The following is a 17,913-nucleotide window of genomic DNA, read 5'->3' on the forward strand; positions in this document are numbered from 1 at the left end:
TTTTGTTATTTATATTTTTTTATTTTTATTTTGTTTTCTGATGTATTTTTTTGTTCTTTTAGTATAGTTTTAGCGTAGTTTTTAAAATATGATATATATCATAATATAATAAACCAACCTTCTAAAACATGGAGTCAAAGTTTCTCTGTCTCCTCATCCCTTGTCCTCGCTACCCTGAAAATCACACTCTCCAGCCCGTAATTTCACACAACACTCTCAGCTCCTGAATTCCAGTAATCAGCCATCATTCTGCTTTATCCTGCTCCAGTATCAATCCAAAGGAGGATCTGTCCCACATTATTCTACTGATTTTTAATTTTCCTTTCCTTTTGACTTGATGACATCACGTTCGCCCTCTGAAAAATATCTGGCAATCAATGGGGAACGGCTTCCCACTGAGAGAGGGCAGGGTGAGGTGGGATTTTGGGAAGGAATCGTTCCCTGTGAGGGTGGGGAGGCCCTGGCACAGGTTTTGCTGACAGGATTGCTAAAACACTGCACCAGAATCAGCAAACATTCAATATTAAGGCTCTGTGGAGACAACCAAGCAGCAAGCACTATCCTTATTGGGAGCATATCAGGAATACCAGCACCAAGGCGTTTCCTGCCCTGATTTGGGATTTAATGCAAGACTTCTGGGCCCGTGCTGGGCTCAGACACTGTCTCTACTTGTTACCATTCAGTCTTCATTTGCAAATGATAATTTTTTTTGCTTTGAATGGCATGCCTGACTGCAGGGCAGAGTAAATCCAAACCTTTTAAGCTCTGGCCAAAAATTTGCCATGAATTAGGCGACTGCAGCATATTTACAATACAAAATAAAATATCTCCACGAGTGGCGGTACGAATAAACGACGATTATTCTCTTTTTTTTTTTTTTTCTCTCTGACGGGATAATTTTCAAAGCAGCGATTTTGCAAAGACTCAGGAAGAAAACAATTTTGTTTCATTTCCATAACAGAATCCAGACCTTGAAAATTCAACCTCATGAGCTACAATTATGCAGCAGAACTACCACTGTGAATTTTCAAACACAATGCCTTTTATTGTCTCTTCTCATTCTTTTCCCCTTCCTGTTCTCCACGATTTTCTGTCCTGTCACCCTCCACAGAAACTCTGGAGCAGAAAGTCTGACTTGAAAGGGAAACGTTTACGCTTTCAGGCTTCAAAGGAAAACAAGAAAACCTTCAAAACAAGGTATTTGGGGTTTGGGCTTTTTTCGGCTTCATGCGAACAAACAACAGCAAAAAGCCTGATTATATGGAAATTTGACAGCTGAAAAGTAATGCTCAGCTTTTCCATGAGGGATGGAGGGGCATTTTAGTCACCTCCTGGAGAATCCACGTGGATTATCCTGGAGCTAGAGAATAAAAGATGCCAAATGCTGTTGCATTCCAGGGCAGAAAAACAGCAAACTTGCTATTCACAGGAAAATGTACATTCCCAAATATTGTCCTATTTCATGGCCAGGTTTCCCACCTGCTGTGGGAGGCAGGAAGCTCTGGAGCGCCGAGACTGAGGATGGAACAGCTCCACAGCACGAGCATGTCCTGCTTTCCACAGGAAAAAAAAAGCACTTCGGGATGCAAGGGCTGCTTCCAAACACAGCAACCCCTTCACCACTGAACATCCCAGCCTGGGAAATGAGGTTTTTCCTCCTGACCATGCCTCTGAGTGTCCCACACGCTCGGGCTCTCGGGAGCAGCTCCAAAATGCTCCGGCTGCTTTTGAAGAAAGGCACGTGAGGCCGCGGCAGCCCGCGCCCCAGGCAGCCCCTGCTCACGGGCAGCATCTGGCTGCAATTACCCACCATGGAATGCAAAGCAGCAATTTTTGGTGCTGAGGGGACCGGGAGAGAACAAACAGGACATTATTTACACATTAAAGGGAGGTACTCACCCCGACACCACCGCAAGGCAGCCTGACAAACATCGACGTTAGGGAACCTGTGGGGGGACGAGAAACGCGCTCTGTGAGGCAGAAAGTCAGAGGTCACCAGATTCTGGGGCCAATTTTGTGGCAACTCTGCAGTCTTTCCAAGCACAGAAACACACACGTTTCTTCCTGGGGGTTTTCTTCTCAGTTTCACCCAGCCCATTTACAACACACACACACGCACACACACACACAGTGTACACACTTAGGCTCCTGCAAAAACTGTCCATAAATCACTCATTTTTAAGCAAGGTGTGGGTGCTGTCTGATGTTTTGAGACTGTACACAAGGAAGATGGCACCAACAATCACTCAGTGTGTCTTCTCAGATGTGCACTCTAACCCCTTCCCACTGAGGGAGGACAGGAAATCATAAAAACACCCCAATTGTCACTCATCTGCAGTTACTAGATGACTTTGGAGAGCACAGGCTTCATAAAAGAGGAAGACAGAAAAATAAACCAGTGGCAAGCAAAGAAAAAACATGTGTTTTGACTGAAATAGCAAAACCAACAAGGAGAATGTGAGGAAAATTGAGAAAACCATCTGCAGGGCTAATTTTGAATCTGTAGGAAATGTAGCAGCGCTTTCTGGGCTCATGTGAGAGCAAATTATTGGCTCGTGTGTGAACAAATTCTGTGGGGCCCTGAGCAATCTGGTCCAGTGGAAGGTGCTCCTGCCCATGGCAGGGGGTGGAATGGGATGGTCTTTAAGGTCCATTCCCACTCAAACCATTTGGGATTCTGTTCCTGAGAGAGGAGTTCATGCATCTGGACTCATCTGAGCTCAAAGTGAGATGCCCTCCTTGATTAGATCCACATGGAAGTTCTTAGATCATCCTGCCTCAGACCTCCTGTCACATCTCTCACTGCTAATCCACCCATTATTTCCCTATTTATCTTCTTGACAACAATTTATGATTGCTGCCCACAAATTAAAAGCAGCCTCATTTGCCCAAGTTTCAACTTGACCAACAGTTTCTAAGTATTTCCACTGTCCAGGGAGAGATGGGTTTGTACTTTGTATCCGTGACAGGACAAGGGGGAATGGCTTTAAAGGAAAAGAGGGCAGGGATTGATGGGATACTGGGAAGGAATTGTTCCCTGAGAGGGTGGGCAGGCCCTGGCACAGGGTGCCCAGAGAAGCTGTGGCTGCCCCTGGATCCCTGGAAGTGTCCAAGGCCAGGCTGGACCCTGGGGCTTGGAGCAGCCTGGGACAGTGGAAGGTGTCCCTGCCCATGGCAGGGGGTGGGATGAGATGAGCTTTTGGCTTCCTTCCCACCCAAACCGTTCAGGGATTCTGTGACTCCATGAAGGCACATCCCCCTTTTCATTTGCAGAAGCTTAACAAGAAACATCCTGTGTCCTGAAAAGCCTTTTCCCTTTCAGGCTGAGGTTTCTCAGGCTTTTTTCTTCCTCACAAAGGTATCAAAGACCAAGAGTTTACACGGAGTCATCAGACACCTGCCAAGACACTCAGCCCTAACAAACTCCTATTTGCATCCCAAAACCTCACACAAAGCTTTGCCCTCAGTGTTCAAACCTGCCCTAAACCCACCCTCTAACGTGTTTCAAAGAACCCCACGAAGCTGGTTTGTAAATTTAAAAGCCTTTTAAATCTCCAACGGAAAGAACAGCTGAAGGAGGGGTTTTTAACAGGCAGGTTCCCCTCTCCACACGGAGCTTTCCTCTGATTCTTGCTCGGGTCCTGCCCTGTGGAAGCCATCAGGAGAGAAGGAGGTCATGTAGGCTGGCAGCCAGTGCCACTGTCAGCATCTCCAGGCTAAAATGGTGCCAGGTGGGCTTAGGAAACCAGGTCTAAGCCCAGTTAAGAGCTACTGGACATCCCCTCCTACTGGAGACCCTTGAGGACCTGACCTCCGGCAGCTCCGGGGCTTTTCTGCAAGTTGTTTCCAAACAGGGAATGTTCTGTACTGGAAAGCCCTTGGAATTTCTCTTCTCTATAGGATTAAACTTGGTCTCTGCAAGCACTATAAAATGAGTGATGAAAACCACGGTGGGCACAGAACTGCTGGAGCAGAGGCAGAGCAAAGGTTGCTTCCCCCACAGGCTCTCTACAGGAACCATCAGGAACGGTTCAGCAATTTGGGTGTCCCCCCAGAGATGCTATCCAAATAAACTGTATCTCCAAAGGCATCTGTGGCACTGCTGAGACAGATCATGCCCAGAGCCAAGGAGGGAGTGGAAAAGTATCCTGAGAGAATCTTACATATCCCAGGGAAGATTTATCAATGTTCCTTCGGGCTGTGGGTTTTCCACTCCCGAGCATATGACATCATAAATTCCCTGAAGTTTACATCCTATTGGAGCTACCATTCAGCTGGAGGTGTCTACTTTTGGGTTCTCTGGCCTTAAAGAGGTGGGCAGTGAGCTATAAATACCGTGCTGATTGTGTGTTTAACTACTGGCTAATGGCTTCCCTCCCTGGGAGCTCATGGACACACCGAGCAAAATCTTTCCAGCTCCTTTGCTGTGACCACTACATCACAAAGGCCACAGAGTTAAACCTCTTTTTACATCATCCAAAGTCAGGCTAATCCCAAAATAAACTTTCTCAACATCTCAACGTTCCAGAACAGGGTTTTTTTTGGTCTTTTTTTTTTTCTTTTTTTTTTCTCAGATCCCCGCATGGCAACTTCCCAAATTGTCCCTCCAGCCTGCTGCTGCAAGAAGGCAGGAAGAAAAGGGAGGTGATGATGACTCCACAGAGGTGCTAAATCCATGTTGTTTGGCTGCTTTGGAGGGTTGGTTATCTGAACATCCATCCCTTAGAATTTCTGCTGGGAAAATACAATTTTTTGGTATTTTTGTCTGTATTTTACAACAGACACGGCCCTGTTTCAGGAAGATTTGGTCTCCAGTGAAAGGGATAAACAATCCCACTCCACATTAAACAAATGTAAAGGCCCCTGCCATCTCTCTTGCTCACTGTCCAAACCTGACCGGGGTTTGTTATTGCCTGTGCAGCTGGCTGGGGCTGCAGATCCAAATCCTTGGCAGTGTGCTCCAGTTCCTTCCCTAGCCATGGATAACTATCTAACACACAGAGTGCCCAAGGATGAAACCAACTGCCTGAACTATCTTTCCTCCTCAAGAAAACATCCTTTTATGTTCTGAAGACATCAAAGAAAGGAGGTTTAAGCTCTCTACAGTTTAGGGATCTGCCTGAAGAGAGGTAGATGGATCTTGTGCATGGAGCTGGGAACAATCCTTTTGGAGATGCATAGTGCTAAGGATGAAGGGAGCCCCAGCACCTCACCCAGAGGTCAGGAAGAGGGATGTACCCCCAGGGAATGGTACCTAGAAGCTTCTTGCTGTCCAGTTTCTGTCTGTTCAGAGGGTTTGTGCCGTAGAGCAGCGTGTGGGCTTCCGAGTGAACCGTCTGCAGCTCCTCCAGCGTCGCCTTTCTGCCACGGATGCACTGCAAGGGGAAGGAAAAGGGTGGGGAAATCACTGGTGAGCGCTTGACTCTCTTTGCTGTTTCCTTAGCAAGCCATCAAGACAGACAGAAAACCACTAAAGTGGGTCCTGAGGTGGAGAAACTCAGGTTTTGGGTTAATCCCTTACTCGCAACACTTATTTGCTCGGCATAGAAAATCATCTTCAGATCCAGTCAAGATAAAGAAGGAAACTTTAAGACAGGTGCTGGCAGGAGGTGGTGGGGGTGAAGGAAAGGTGAGCAGAGAGACAAGGGAGTGCATTCTTGAAAAGGCAGGACAGAGGCTGAAGAAAGCCAGCAGGGAATTAAGGCAGAGATTTACTATTTTTGGGAAAAAAGAAGAGTCTGGTGAGGCTGAAAGTCACCAGTGGTCAGGAGGGAAACACAGCTGGAAAGCAGGCGAAGATCAACAACAGCTCCCATCGTGAGAGCAACCAAAAGTACCAAGGTAAGCACAGAAATTAAGGAAAATAAATCTTCTTTAAGGAAATCAACAGGAAATTACGGACAATATTATTGCCTGGGATCTTACAGTCACAAACCTATACATTGGAGAACATCTCTAACACCCACTGAGGAGGCCAGGCAATTAGCAATGAGGTTCATTTGGTCCCAGATAATCCCAAAATCCGATTAAATGGGTATCCACAGACAAGAGACAGGTTTGAAAGGGATAAACGAGAGCAGGGCAGGGAAATTTAGGCAATGGCAATGCTGCCACCACGTGGAAGTTTTATCTGATGGCTCAGGAACATTCCCAGCCTGATCCTGACATTGCTGGAATATTTATGCTCTGGGATTCAGCCCTCTCAGGTGATCAAACAATTGATGAACACACACTTATACCCCCATTTATCACCACTGCTGTTAGTTGTAACTAATAACCACTCGTTAATTTTTATTATTAACTTCCATTCTTTCTGTTTTAATATCTAAGCTTTTTCTCTCCATTTGCTTGCTCTTAAAATTTATCAAATTAATATAATTTAACCTCTTGTGATGGAATGGTGCTCAGTGCCTTCCTCCTACCCCCACTCTTTTTACAGCGTAGCTTGACCATTACTTATTAAAGAGCACAAAAAAAGTCATTAAAGCACAGAAAAGCTGTTGCTTTTGCTGCAATAGTTGGGAGGGATAACAAATGAGAGGGTTACATCATATCCTGCTCTTTTCTTTGGCATAATAGCAATAGAATAATAATAATAATAATAACAATAATTTTGTAATAATATTAATAATACTAATAAAACCAGCCATGTGGCCTGTTCTGGTGTTTCCCTTACCTCACACTTGCCCCGCAGCCCCGTCTCCTGGAGCCTGGACCAGATGCTCTGGATCCTGCCTGCATGCTCAGGGTGGCTGTTGGTGTTTCCACAGGTGCACTGGTGCTTCAGCATCAAGGTGTCGTACACAAGGCCTGTGGTACAGGGGACAGATTTGCTCTTGGGTTAAAAAAAACCACCAAAAATTTGCCAGTTCGAGGGAGAAAAAATGGTATTTTGCACTATGGAGTCAACAGTTTTAGGCCAAAACTGTGTGTTTGACCAGGAGCCACAGAGAATTAAAAGCCCAAAGCTGCATTCACCCCTTCCCACAGAAATCCTCGAGGGATATGAGAAGCAAATCAGCACCAAGATGTGAAATTAAATGCAGGGGGAGGTGACGCCTATGTGAGCGCAGAGGTGCCGGCGCAGGAAGGGGATCTGGGGCTTTTCCCCTGGCTGCCAGAACACCTCCAGGGCTTGGGATCAAAGGCAGAAGGACCGAGGGGTTCCTGGCTGTGTTTCACACTGTGTCTCACACGCAGCTCGTGCCTTATTTGCTAATTGTGGCCATTAGTGCCCACCTGGGCATCGGCACTGGGCACCAACCAAGGTGTTCAGCCCAACGAGGGGGGCTCGGGCAGCTAAATCCCCCTGCATTCCCAGGGATTTACAGCTTTGATTCACGCTCCAGAGCTGCCTGGGTACGATTTTGGAGGGGAAGTTGGGATTCCATAGCCAATATTCCAACTGGAGGAAAACAGCAGGTGCTCCCCAGTGACAGAAGACATTCAAGCCTTTCTCTAGAGCAAAAGACATGAAGACAAATGTTGAAATCCATCTTTCCTTCAGCCAGAAGCTCCAGAAAACAGAATAGAAGTAGTTGGTTTGGGGTTTTTCCCCCCCAGGAGAAGGGTTTCTTGCAGAAAGTATCTGTATGAAAGTTGGTCCAAGGGTTGGAGCCCCTCTGCTGGGAGTGCTCACCTGGAGAGGAGCAGGGTCCAGGGAGAGCTCAGAGCCCCTGCCAGAGCCTAAAGGGGCTCCAGGAGAGCTGGAGAGGGACTGGGGACAAGGCATGGAGGGACAGGACACAGGGAAAGGCTTCCCACTGCCAGAGGGCAGGGATAGATGGTGTTTTGGGAAGGAATTGTTCCCTGGGAAGGTGGGCAGGCCCTGGCACAGGGTGCCCAGAGAAGCTGTGGCTGCCCCTGGATCCCTGGGAGTGTTCAAGGCCAGGTTGGAGCAGCCTGGGACAGTGGAAGGTGTCCCTGCCCTTGGCAGAGACTTAAAACCAGATAACCTTCCAGGTCTTTTCCACCCCAAGGTTTTCCATGATTTCTGTGGAATGCAAAGGTCTAGATGAGAATCCAAAGGCTCTGAAAGCAGCAGTGGCAGGAGCCAGTCCCAGCCCCTGACGTCCAAGGATGCACACCCCAGCTGAAAGCATTCCGGGGAAATCCCGGGCGAGCACATCCACAGCTGCATCCTTGCTCCCAGCTCAAGCACGGACACACAGCAGAACCTGGGAGCTCCAAGGGGCTCACAGGGAACCCTGAGAGCAGCTGGAGCTGGGGCTGTGCTCCTGCACGTTCCCAGGCCTGGCTGCAGCTGCAGTCCTACCTCCCGGCTGGGTGTGGGCACGCTGTGCCACCGGGAATCTTGGCTCCCCACTCTGGCCCCGGCTCTTGCAGCTCTGCAGCCTCAGGGGAGGTGTCTGGCAGCTCCTCGCTCTGCTGTAGGTGAGTGCAGAGGGAAAAAACACCCCCCAAAAGCCAAACCACGATGGGTTCCAGGGAAGGAACAGAGCCCTGCTAATTGGCTGCCCTCAGGTCAGCCCAAGTTCACCTGGAGGAGGTTGTGCTGCAAAGCTCTCTCAAGGTCTCTCGTGTTTGATTCCCAGCATCAAACAGCACCAGGAGCTGCTGGGCCAAGGCAAGCTTGGAATTCACCTGAGGAAAAGCTTTCACCCCAGTCTGAGTTAACTGAGCTAGTGCAAGGTCTTAAACTAAAAGAAATTTAGACTGGATTAATGGAAGAAATTCTTCCCTGTGAGGGTGGTAAGGCCCTGGCTGTCCCATCCCTGGAAGTGTCCACGGTCAGGTTGGACAGGGCTTGGAGCAGCCTAGGATACTGTGAGGGGTCCCTGCCCATGGAACTGGATCATCTTCACGGTCCCTTCCAACCCAAACTGCTCAAGGAATCTATCCCACCCCAAACCTGGTGTTCACAGACCTTGGTTCATCAATGGTTTCTCCTTTCCCAGGGGCTCACTGATAACAGCAGTGTCCATCACTCATCATTTCTCTTTCCTAGAAACCAGCCCAGTTGAAAAAGGAGTTCCCAGTTCCTTCCTGTGGCTGGGGACGCTCAGCTAGACACACACACACACACACACACACACAAAGGGAAGCTCGGCAATTTAAGCTCAAAATACAAAACTACACTGGCTGTTACAAGTTAATTGAAGTGGTGCGGGAAGCAAGACTCTTTTCAGACATAAGAACAATAATTTTTAAAGGTCAGCACTAAAGCAAAACCAACTGGCTTTTCTTGGCAGAACAAACATATGATCTGAGGTTCAGATAATTATATTGCTCTGCACAGGAGAGAATAAACGCCTTCATCAGAAAGGAAAAACCCTTTAATGCAGAACATCAGAATAATTTGTGGACCCATTTTTGCAGGAGATCAGAGCCTGGATAATTGGAGCTATGCAAATTAATGGCCTAACCTGAGGATCCTTATTCAAGTGCATAGAACAGGGCAGGCACGAGTATTCATTAAAGTCACAGGGGCTGCTGGAGCTAGAGAGGGCGAGTTCAAGGACCTGCTTTCTGGGAGGAAGGAAAATTAAATGTCATGCTTCGGGACATCAAACCGATTGCTGGAAGGATCCAGGAAGGGCACGGCTCTCCCTTTGATGTGGAGTAATGAACATCGTGCTTGAGAGCTGCAGGATGCGGCTCTTTGCCCCGCACCTTTGAAGTCTCAGGTGCTGGTCACCGAGAGAGACAGGAAAATAAAATATACATCAACCCCAGAACTTCCAGCTGTCTGGAGCTAACTCAGTCCAGGGAGAGCATCAGCTCTCTGTATTATTTCTGTAGAATAAGCCAAACATGAAAAGGAGGAACAATGCCTTTGTCTGTTGGACAATGACTGCTCTCTCAAGGGCCGCGTTCACATCCAGAGTGATCGCGGTTGGCTTAAATAGGGCCCTGCAACGAAGTTTGCTTCTTGCAGCCCTCTCACCAAACCATCACACCAATTCCAATCCTCACTCCTCTGCCTTAGGATCAGTCTCCAAAGCACTTATCAGCCAGATGGATTTTCCTCAGGAAAAAGAAGCCTGATGCACTTCAGCACTACTTACTTTTGAAAAACACCCAAGACATTAATTTCCTGCCTTCCAAAGAACAGCTCAATCCCAGTGATTAAGCTTTAGTATCCACCTCCAGAAACACAATCTCCGACACGCCACCGTGGACAACTCCAACAAAACATGAGGCAATTTAACTCACACATGCTCAGCAGCTGAAATGCCTTTCCTCTCCTTTCTCCTGCTTCCATGCCCATGGGAGTGGGCTTTTTTCCCTGCTTCTCCTATGCAGACAGTGCAGGTTAATTAAACCAGACCTAGGACTAGTCTTAGGACTAGTACAGAGGCCTTACATTTATGCTTTGCACCTTAATTAGTGCCAGTGAATGCCTGATTTTATTGTGTTTTTCCTTCTCCATTCACTCAACATAAATGCAGAAACTGAAGGAAAAAGAAAAGTCAAGCCTTTGGAATCTTAATGCGGATAAATGCTGTGAAAGTGGTATTTTACAGGTGAACTACCTGAAGCATTCTGCACCTCATCACTCTGTGCAGTGCTGGATAAAAGCAGTGTGATTCCACCTCTTATTTTAAGGCACTTTTTTAGTTTTTCAAACCCTGCCTCCAAGAAAAAAAAAATCCTTATACTGGAACAGCATCTTTTCCAAGCAGCACCGCTCTCAAATCTGTACTCTTACTGCTGCCTGCAATTTTGAATGAAATTCAGAGGCACAGATCTGAGTCAAACAGATCCTCTGCTAGGAAATGTTATTTATTTCTATGTTCGGAGTCTTGCATGTGATTGATTGGGCAGCTTCAATACCAGCAGAGGAGGAGGAGGGAAGAAAGAGAAGGAATGAATAATCCCTTCAAGCAGGGCCAGGCTTCCTTGTTTTTAAAGCCCCAAGGTTTGGGATTAGGTGTATTAGAAGCTCAAGTTTCATCTGCTCTGACCCCAAGCCAGGGGACTTTTCCTTGCACCCTTGGCAAAAGCCAAAATCTTTTTATCTGGCCAGAACTGACTGCATTTGAAATGCAGTTCTGCTGAAATTCTGCGGTAAACGTTAACAACAAATAGGGACTTTAAAGGGCTGATTTGCAAAACTTGAGCCATTCCCTGGGTTTTTCCAGAACTGACAGCACATGCTTCCCACCCTGCCTGCAGCCAGGAGCTGAGGAGCACTGAACATGCCACTGTTACTACACCACCAGGGCCTGAAAATAAACCTGATTCACAGCACTGAGCTGAGTGATGCAAGAAGTGTAGGTTAAAAATGGAATAAAAGCAGAAGTGAAAGGGAAATATCATCATCAGTTGCTCTTACTTGGGTGTTGTGGATTCTACTCCCGCCCCCCCCTCTCCCCCCCTTTTCCTTTTCCCAGGGAACACATCACATTGCAAACTGTTCATTCACAAAGTAAGCGCCTGACATTTGCGGAAAAAAGTGGACTTCAAAATCAGCCCTCATCACCCAGCACAGGGCCTGAGGAGTTGCACAGAAAATCAACTTTCAGCTGTTGCTTAAGGGCACTGAAGAAGCAGAAAGGATTTTGGAGTAGAAAGTTTGCTGTCAGGATACAGGAAGAACAATTAAGCTTTTTTGCTTTAAATCTTGGTGGGGAGATCAAAGAATCCCAGAGTGGTTTGGGCTGAGAGGGACCCTAAAGCCCATCTTGTTCCACCCCTGCCACAGGCAGGGACACCTTCCACTATCCCAGGCTGCTCCATCCTGGCTGTGAACACTTCCAAGGGATGGGGATCAACATCTATTTTGCACTTGTGCTTTCCACCAGACAAACACAGGACTGCACTCATCATTTTCCTCCACATGTAAGCAAACACCCTTTGGTCTCTCTGTTTCCTCAAGACAAGCTGAAATCACCAGCTCACCTCATTTTCCCCAACCTGCAGGCACAGACTCCAGTGTGACAGGAGGAGGGGAGACTAGCAGGGAGCCCAGAGTAGATAACTGATGGCATGAGATTATGGAGGGACTGGAGAAGGTGGAACAAACAGAGCCAGCATTGCATTTGGCACTCTGTCCTTCAGAAGCACTGGCTCTCCCTGCCTTGCCTCTAAATCAGCTCTGTCACAGCCTGGGACTGGCTCTGTGTGCCTGGAGACAGAGATGGCTGTGCTGCTGCTGTGTGTGTGCAGGGTATTTTTGCTCAGCGGAAGGGACAAGCAGGACAAGAGGGATGACTCAGTCTGCTCCTTGAGGAAGGCAGGATGTTATGGAGTACCCAAATGGGGATGAGATGCAGAGCCCACGCTTACAGATTTGCAGGGATGGGAAAGAAAATCATAGAACCATCACCATGGAATGGTTTGGGTTGGAAGAGACCTTAAAGCTCACCTCGTTGGTAGGGCAGGCACACCTTCCGCTATCCCAGGGGGCTCCAAGCCCTGTCCAACCTGGCCTTGGACGCTTCCAGGGATGGGGCTGCCACAGCTGTTGTGGTCAACCTTGCCATCCCCACAGGGAAGGATTTCCTTCCAATATCCCATCTAACACTACTCCCAGCCTAAAGCCATTCCCTCTCTTCTGTGGCCTCACAGAACAGCTCAGCGTAAAACAAACCAGTGACCGGAGCCCCCCCACAGCCCAGAGCCCCCCAGAAGCTCACCTGTTGTGAACCTTGGCTTAGTGGGTGGCTCCTGCACGGACATGGGGAAGGTGGCCGAGGCGGGGGAGGACTGTGCCCGGGACAGGGGCCGGTGTCCCCCAAAGGACACGGGCATGCCAGCCGCCTCCAGCGACGCCTTGTAGTTCCTCAGCTGGTGAATCCGCTGCTGCTCCAGGAGCAGGGCTTGCTGCGGGCAAGAGAAGCAGGCAGTTGCTGAAAGGGCCTTCCCAAAAGGGTTTTTGAAGGCTCTCAGGCTTGGGCTCCTTTCCCTCGCATGCAGCAAAGGAAGATGTGACATTTCTAGGGCCGAGTCAGACAGGCACAACACATGGAGCCCCAGCCTGAGCCTGCTGCACACTGACAGGGTCACTGCCAGGGGCAGCTCCATCCTCCCCCACAGTTCCCTCATCTTCCTCCCCCTGTGCTCCCACCCCACTGCTCTGGGACATTAAGCAGTGAAACTCCAGGCCATGGAACGAGTTCCACTCAGCTGGATCCCAGGCTGGACAGGGAGCTCTTAACTGAGCTGGTTCTCTCTGCAGCCACACCATCAGCTGGACAGGCTCCTGGTCAGAAGGGATGGCTGCTCCATCCCATTCCCTCTATAAATTTCCTCCTGCTCTGAGGCAAAACAGTTGCAAAGGAGATGCTATTTTAAAGACTTCTGAGGTGTGACCACGGATTCAGGATTAAGGTGGAGAGGCTTCACCTTCAGAGGAATGGTGTCACTGATAATGGTCCATCATCACCAACACAGAATTAGAAAATCCCAGGATGGTTTGGGCCTTAAAGCTCATCTCTGCCATGGGCAGGGGACACCTTCCCCTATCCCAGGTTGCTCCAAGACCCATCCAACCCGACCTTGGACACTTCCAAGGATGAGGTGGCCACAGCTTTCCTGGGCAAACGTAGATCCTGAGCAACATCCCAATGACATTCCTGGGGAAAATGGACCAGCTCCGTTACACTGTGCTCCCTTGTTATTTGATTTATCACCTGCAATCCACAAGCCTTGGGTGTTTTCCCTCAAAAGTGAGCCCGGCTGGAGGCTCCAGGATCTCTAATTCTGAAGCAGGAACGCCTTCCACTTGTCCCCTGTTCCCTTATGTGCAGTCTTTCTCGGGAGAAATTAGTTTTAAATCATTAAACCAAAATACAGTCTCCTGCTGGTGGCTAGTGCTCAGAAATGTTAAGATGCACTATCTTCCCAAAGAAGCAGCCATGGAAGTGTTTCAGCGGCTCAGTAAACACAGTGACTGTGTTTTGTGCAGGTGATCCAGACTCTCCTCCCCGGGGTTTGTCAGCTGGCAGGTGACTCCAGGGAAAGAATCACCTGATTTTACATCGGGTTCCTGTAACCAGCCAGCCCTCGGGAGCCGTTTCCCCTCAGAGTGTCCCCCTCAGAGCAGCACAAGGTGACTTCCAAGCCCAAATCCATATCTTACAACAACCCAAGTGCCAGACCTGGCGGAAGAGCAGCTCCTGCTCCGCCTGCCTCTGCCCGGCCTCCAGCTCCTGCTGCGGCTCTGCCTCCTCCTCGTCGCTCTCGATGGGCTCCTGCTTGACCTGCACCACGCTGGCCAGCCCCGGGGGCTCCTTCTGGCCCGCGGCCCGCTCGCCATAGGGCTCCTCCAGCAGGGCCTGGTGCTCCCGCAGCTCCTCCTCCGTCTCCTCGGGGTGGCTCTCGTGCTGCCGCGCCGGCTCGGCGGGTTTGGAGATGATCTGAAAGAACCCCAAACTCATCAGAGAGCTGCTTCCCAGCGCGGGGAAAGCTCGCTCTGCTCTCCAGGCTCACAGGAAGGAGCAGTTCTGAGTTATTGTGTCTCTCAATGCAGGCCCAAAACAATGCAGGCAAAGGTCAGGGTAACCTTGGCGTCGAGGGCTCTGAAATCCTGTGTTCCGAGTAATGACACCCCCTTATTTTCCACTTCATTCTCTCTCTGAAGGAATAATAGCCTCTTGTTCCTGCATGCCTCCAGATGCTACTCCGTTCACAAACCCACAGAGCAACCATCGAGATGTTTGGCACTTATATTCTGAAAGAATACGGGGGACACAAACCCTCCAACAGGGCTTTTGCTGCCTGTTTGCTCAACATCACCTTGAATCACTCCCTGAATATTTTCTGTGCGGCTGAAATAATGATTACTTGAAAATCTGTACTCTTATGGAGCTGGTTAAGAGGAAACCCAGGACATGCAGCTGAGAGCAAACCTCAAGAGCAGTACTGTTCTAACCTGACCTCCCTAACCAGACACAGTAAACGTCTTGGAGAGGAGCTCCTAAACCTAAAGGAACAATTTAATTTTCACTGTAATTCACTCAGGCTTTTTGCAAGTTCTTTGGCAAGATAAAATTCTCAGTCCTCTGTCTCAGACTGCTTACGATTTTTATTTGGGATATAAAACAACCCCCAAATGTGACCTGTTTTTAACTCCAGAGTAGGAAAACCAATCCATTTCCTCCCTTTCAAAGAGCTCAGGCTGCCCCTGTTTCACAGGCTTATAAAGAGACTGCTGCACTTTGAAAGTTGTCAGGGCAAGGTTAATGAGGATTAGGTCATCGGTATGGTAAGCAATATTGATTTTAAATCTAATAAAGCTAAATCAAAACATGGTTATTGAACACATGCAGGAGGAGGGACTATTTGTCAGTAACTTGCTCTTTGAAGAACAGAGGCTCCAATCTGGAACTAAGCCTTTTCTCCCCCCAAAAGCAGGAAAGAAAGCTCTGCCATATAACCTAATCGAGGCAGAGGGGCAGGAACGGAGCTGAATCTGGCAAGGGACATGAAGAAAGAAAAGAGGAAGGCTAAGGAGATCCTGGTGCCACTGCTGAATGAGGGAAGGAAGGCACCTGGTGGCACATGAGATAGAATTAATGCCTTATTTAAGACAATCCTTCAGGAATCCCAGGACTCTGACACCAGAGGAAAAGTCTCGAACAAGGAAATCTTCCCTTGGTGAAGGAATTACCACTTAAAAGACCTGGACATCCTTAAGTCCATAGGACTCTCAGAGGCTGCACTCACAGGTGATGGGACAGGAGGCCATGGGCACAAATTAAAACCCACAAAATTCCTTCTGAACACAATAAAACTTTTTTTTCCCCTGTGAGGTTGGTCAAACAGTTGAACAGGTTCTTCATAGAGGTTCTGAAATCTCCATCCTTGGAGATCCCTGAGCAACCTGTTAAGAGGAGGGACATTGCCCTCAGTGACCTCAGGAGGTCCCTGCAAAGATTCAGGGATCAAAACCCCTCAAGGATTCTTATGAGGTTCCCCTGCCCCCCCAGTTTAATTCCTTATAACATACACTGAATAACCAAACCACATTAAGCTAAAAGTTCTTCTACCAATTTTCTTTAAGCCCTCTTAGGCTTGATGAATATTATCTGCTTTAAAGATAATTAAATTATCATAAACCATCTGCTGCTTATTCCTTTTTTTTTCCCCCTGCTTGGATCGAAGGTCTCAAGCTTTTGAACTTAATGCCTTTTGAACTTCTGAACTGCACAAGGTAATTGCTGGGAAAAATAACTTACAGTGCCATTGTCATACCTAATGGGAATGAGAGGCAGTGTAGTTCCCTGGAAGTTTTAAATTATTCCTACTCCTTAAAAATGTAAGAATTAAATGATAACCATGGTGAAGGCTGAGAAGACCAAGTGGTTGATGGCAAGGACATTTCAGACATTCTGTCTGCAAAGGGAATCTCTCGAATCTCTTGGTCTGCCACTACTTCCAGTTGTTGCAACCCCACCCTTAAAAGAAGATTTTGCAGAGAAGACACTTTCTTACCAACAAATCCCACATAAAACACTCAGTATCTGCATGCCAGGCCCTTCCAAACTCCCTAAAAATCTTCCATTTGTGCAGTTTTACGAGCACGTGCTCATGCAATTTAAAATCTGAGGGAATGAAAGTGCAAGGGGCTGGCTGCAATGGTAGCACTGAGAATGCCTGTATCTGAAATAGTAAGCACAAAGCACCATAAATAACCTCTCCATCCCTTAATTAGCTGTCTGGCTTCTTCTGCCACGAGGTTACTCCTCTGTTTTCATACCCAGTGGCCTCTGGCTGTCACAAGCTGCCACCATAAACCTCTGGTAAAGGCACTGCCTCTCCAGCCTCAGGCAGACAACGACTTCGCTCCAGAATAAATTACAGCTCTCTAGTCCCAAGCATTTTAAAAGGCTCCATGCAGCTGGCAAGATTTCTCCTCCACAGCTTTGAAATACAAAGAACAGAAATTAAAAAAAAAACCCCACCAAAACAACAAAACCAAACAAACAAAAACCCCCACCAAAACACAACAACAACAACAACAAAAAAACACACAAAAAACCCAAAACCCCTCCCAAAACAAAACAACAACAAAAAAACCCAAAAAAACCCCAAAGAAACAAACAAACAAACAAAAAACTACAAAAACCTCAAAAAACAAACAAACAAACAAAAAAACTACAAAAACACACACAAAAAAACCCCCAAAAAAACAATACAGCAAAAAAACCACATAGCAAAGTCAGGTCATAAATATAGGGGAAACCAAAGAGTTCATCATTTTTCTGTGGAACATTTCATGAGGAGGAAAAAAACCTGCATTTTTTGCTAGTGACATTTCAGCTAGCATTGGATTTGTCCAGTAGATGTGATAAACAAAACCACAGAATCATTAAGGATGGGAAGACCTCCAAGACCATCAAATCCAACCTCTGAGCATGCCCATCACTCCATACCATCTTCTCCAGGACACCTTTCTCTACAGTGGCAAATTCCTGGGACACTGAAGACCTTGAAGGTCCTACCAACAGGTTAGAGACATCTATTTACACATCAGAGATCAATGAGGAGTCCCCGGCAGAAAAACCACGGAATCCCAGAATGGTTTGGGCTGGATGGACCCCGATCCCCATCGGTGGGGTGGCACAGGTGGAAAGCCAGAGAAAGAGAGGAGCCAGGAAGCAAAGGAGGATGTCAGCTCAGCCCTGACCATGCCAGGATGTGCAGAAGCCAGTAGAACCCTCCCTTTCCTCCCTCTGGAGGTGAATGACGAACTCAAGGAAGAAAGAGAACAACTCTTGGACAGCTGGAGACACAGCTTTGATGAAAATTAATAAAAAACAGGAAAAAGGCTGAACTCATTTGACTCAACACGGCTCCTCCCACGTTCTGATTTTTAACTTTCACGGACTAAGGAGAAACAAGAGATGATAAGGGATGATGGGGAGAGGCTGACTTGGGCACCAGAGTACTGGCAGAGCCTTCTGCAGCAGCCAAAGCCTACAGAAACCTCTTGATCTGTTTTTT

At 47.8% G+C, this 17,913-nt stretch overlaps 1 protein-coding gene across 9 annotated transcripts in view; it reads right to left on the reverse strand.

The window, feature by feature from the left end:
* Positions 1 to 17,913, reverse strand: part of HDAC4 (histone deacetylase 4) — a 176,397-nt gene that overhangs the window by 25,087 nt on the left and 133,397 nt on the right. For all 9 annotated transcript variants that reach the window (XM_038142676.1, XM_038142677.1, XM_038142675.1 and 6 more), the window contains 5 exons: positions 14,067 to 14,324; positions 12,603 to 12,789; positions 6,677 to 6,810; positions 5,255 to 5,375; positions 1,900 to 1,946 (listed from right to left, as the gene is read on the reverse strand). In XM_038142676.1, coding sequence (XP_037998604.1) covers positions 1,900 to 1,946; positions 5,255 to 5,375; positions 6,677 to 6,810; positions 12,603 to 12,789; positions 14,067 to 14,324 — 747 coding nt within the window. The remainder of the gene's footprint in view (positions 1 to 1,899; positions 1,947 to 5,254; positions 5,376 to 6,676; positions 6,811 to 12,602; positions 12,790 to 14,066; positions 14,325 to 17,913) is intronic.

The sequence above is a fragment of the Motacilla alba genome, chromosome 7 (assembly GCF_015832195.1).
Source record: "Motacilla alba alba isolate MOTALB_02 chromosome 7, Motacilla_alba_V1.0_pri, whole genome shotgun sequence".
Taxonomy (NCBI): domain Eukaryota; kingdom Metazoa; phylum Chordata; class Aves; order Passeriformes; family Motacillidae; genus Motacilla; species Motacilla alba.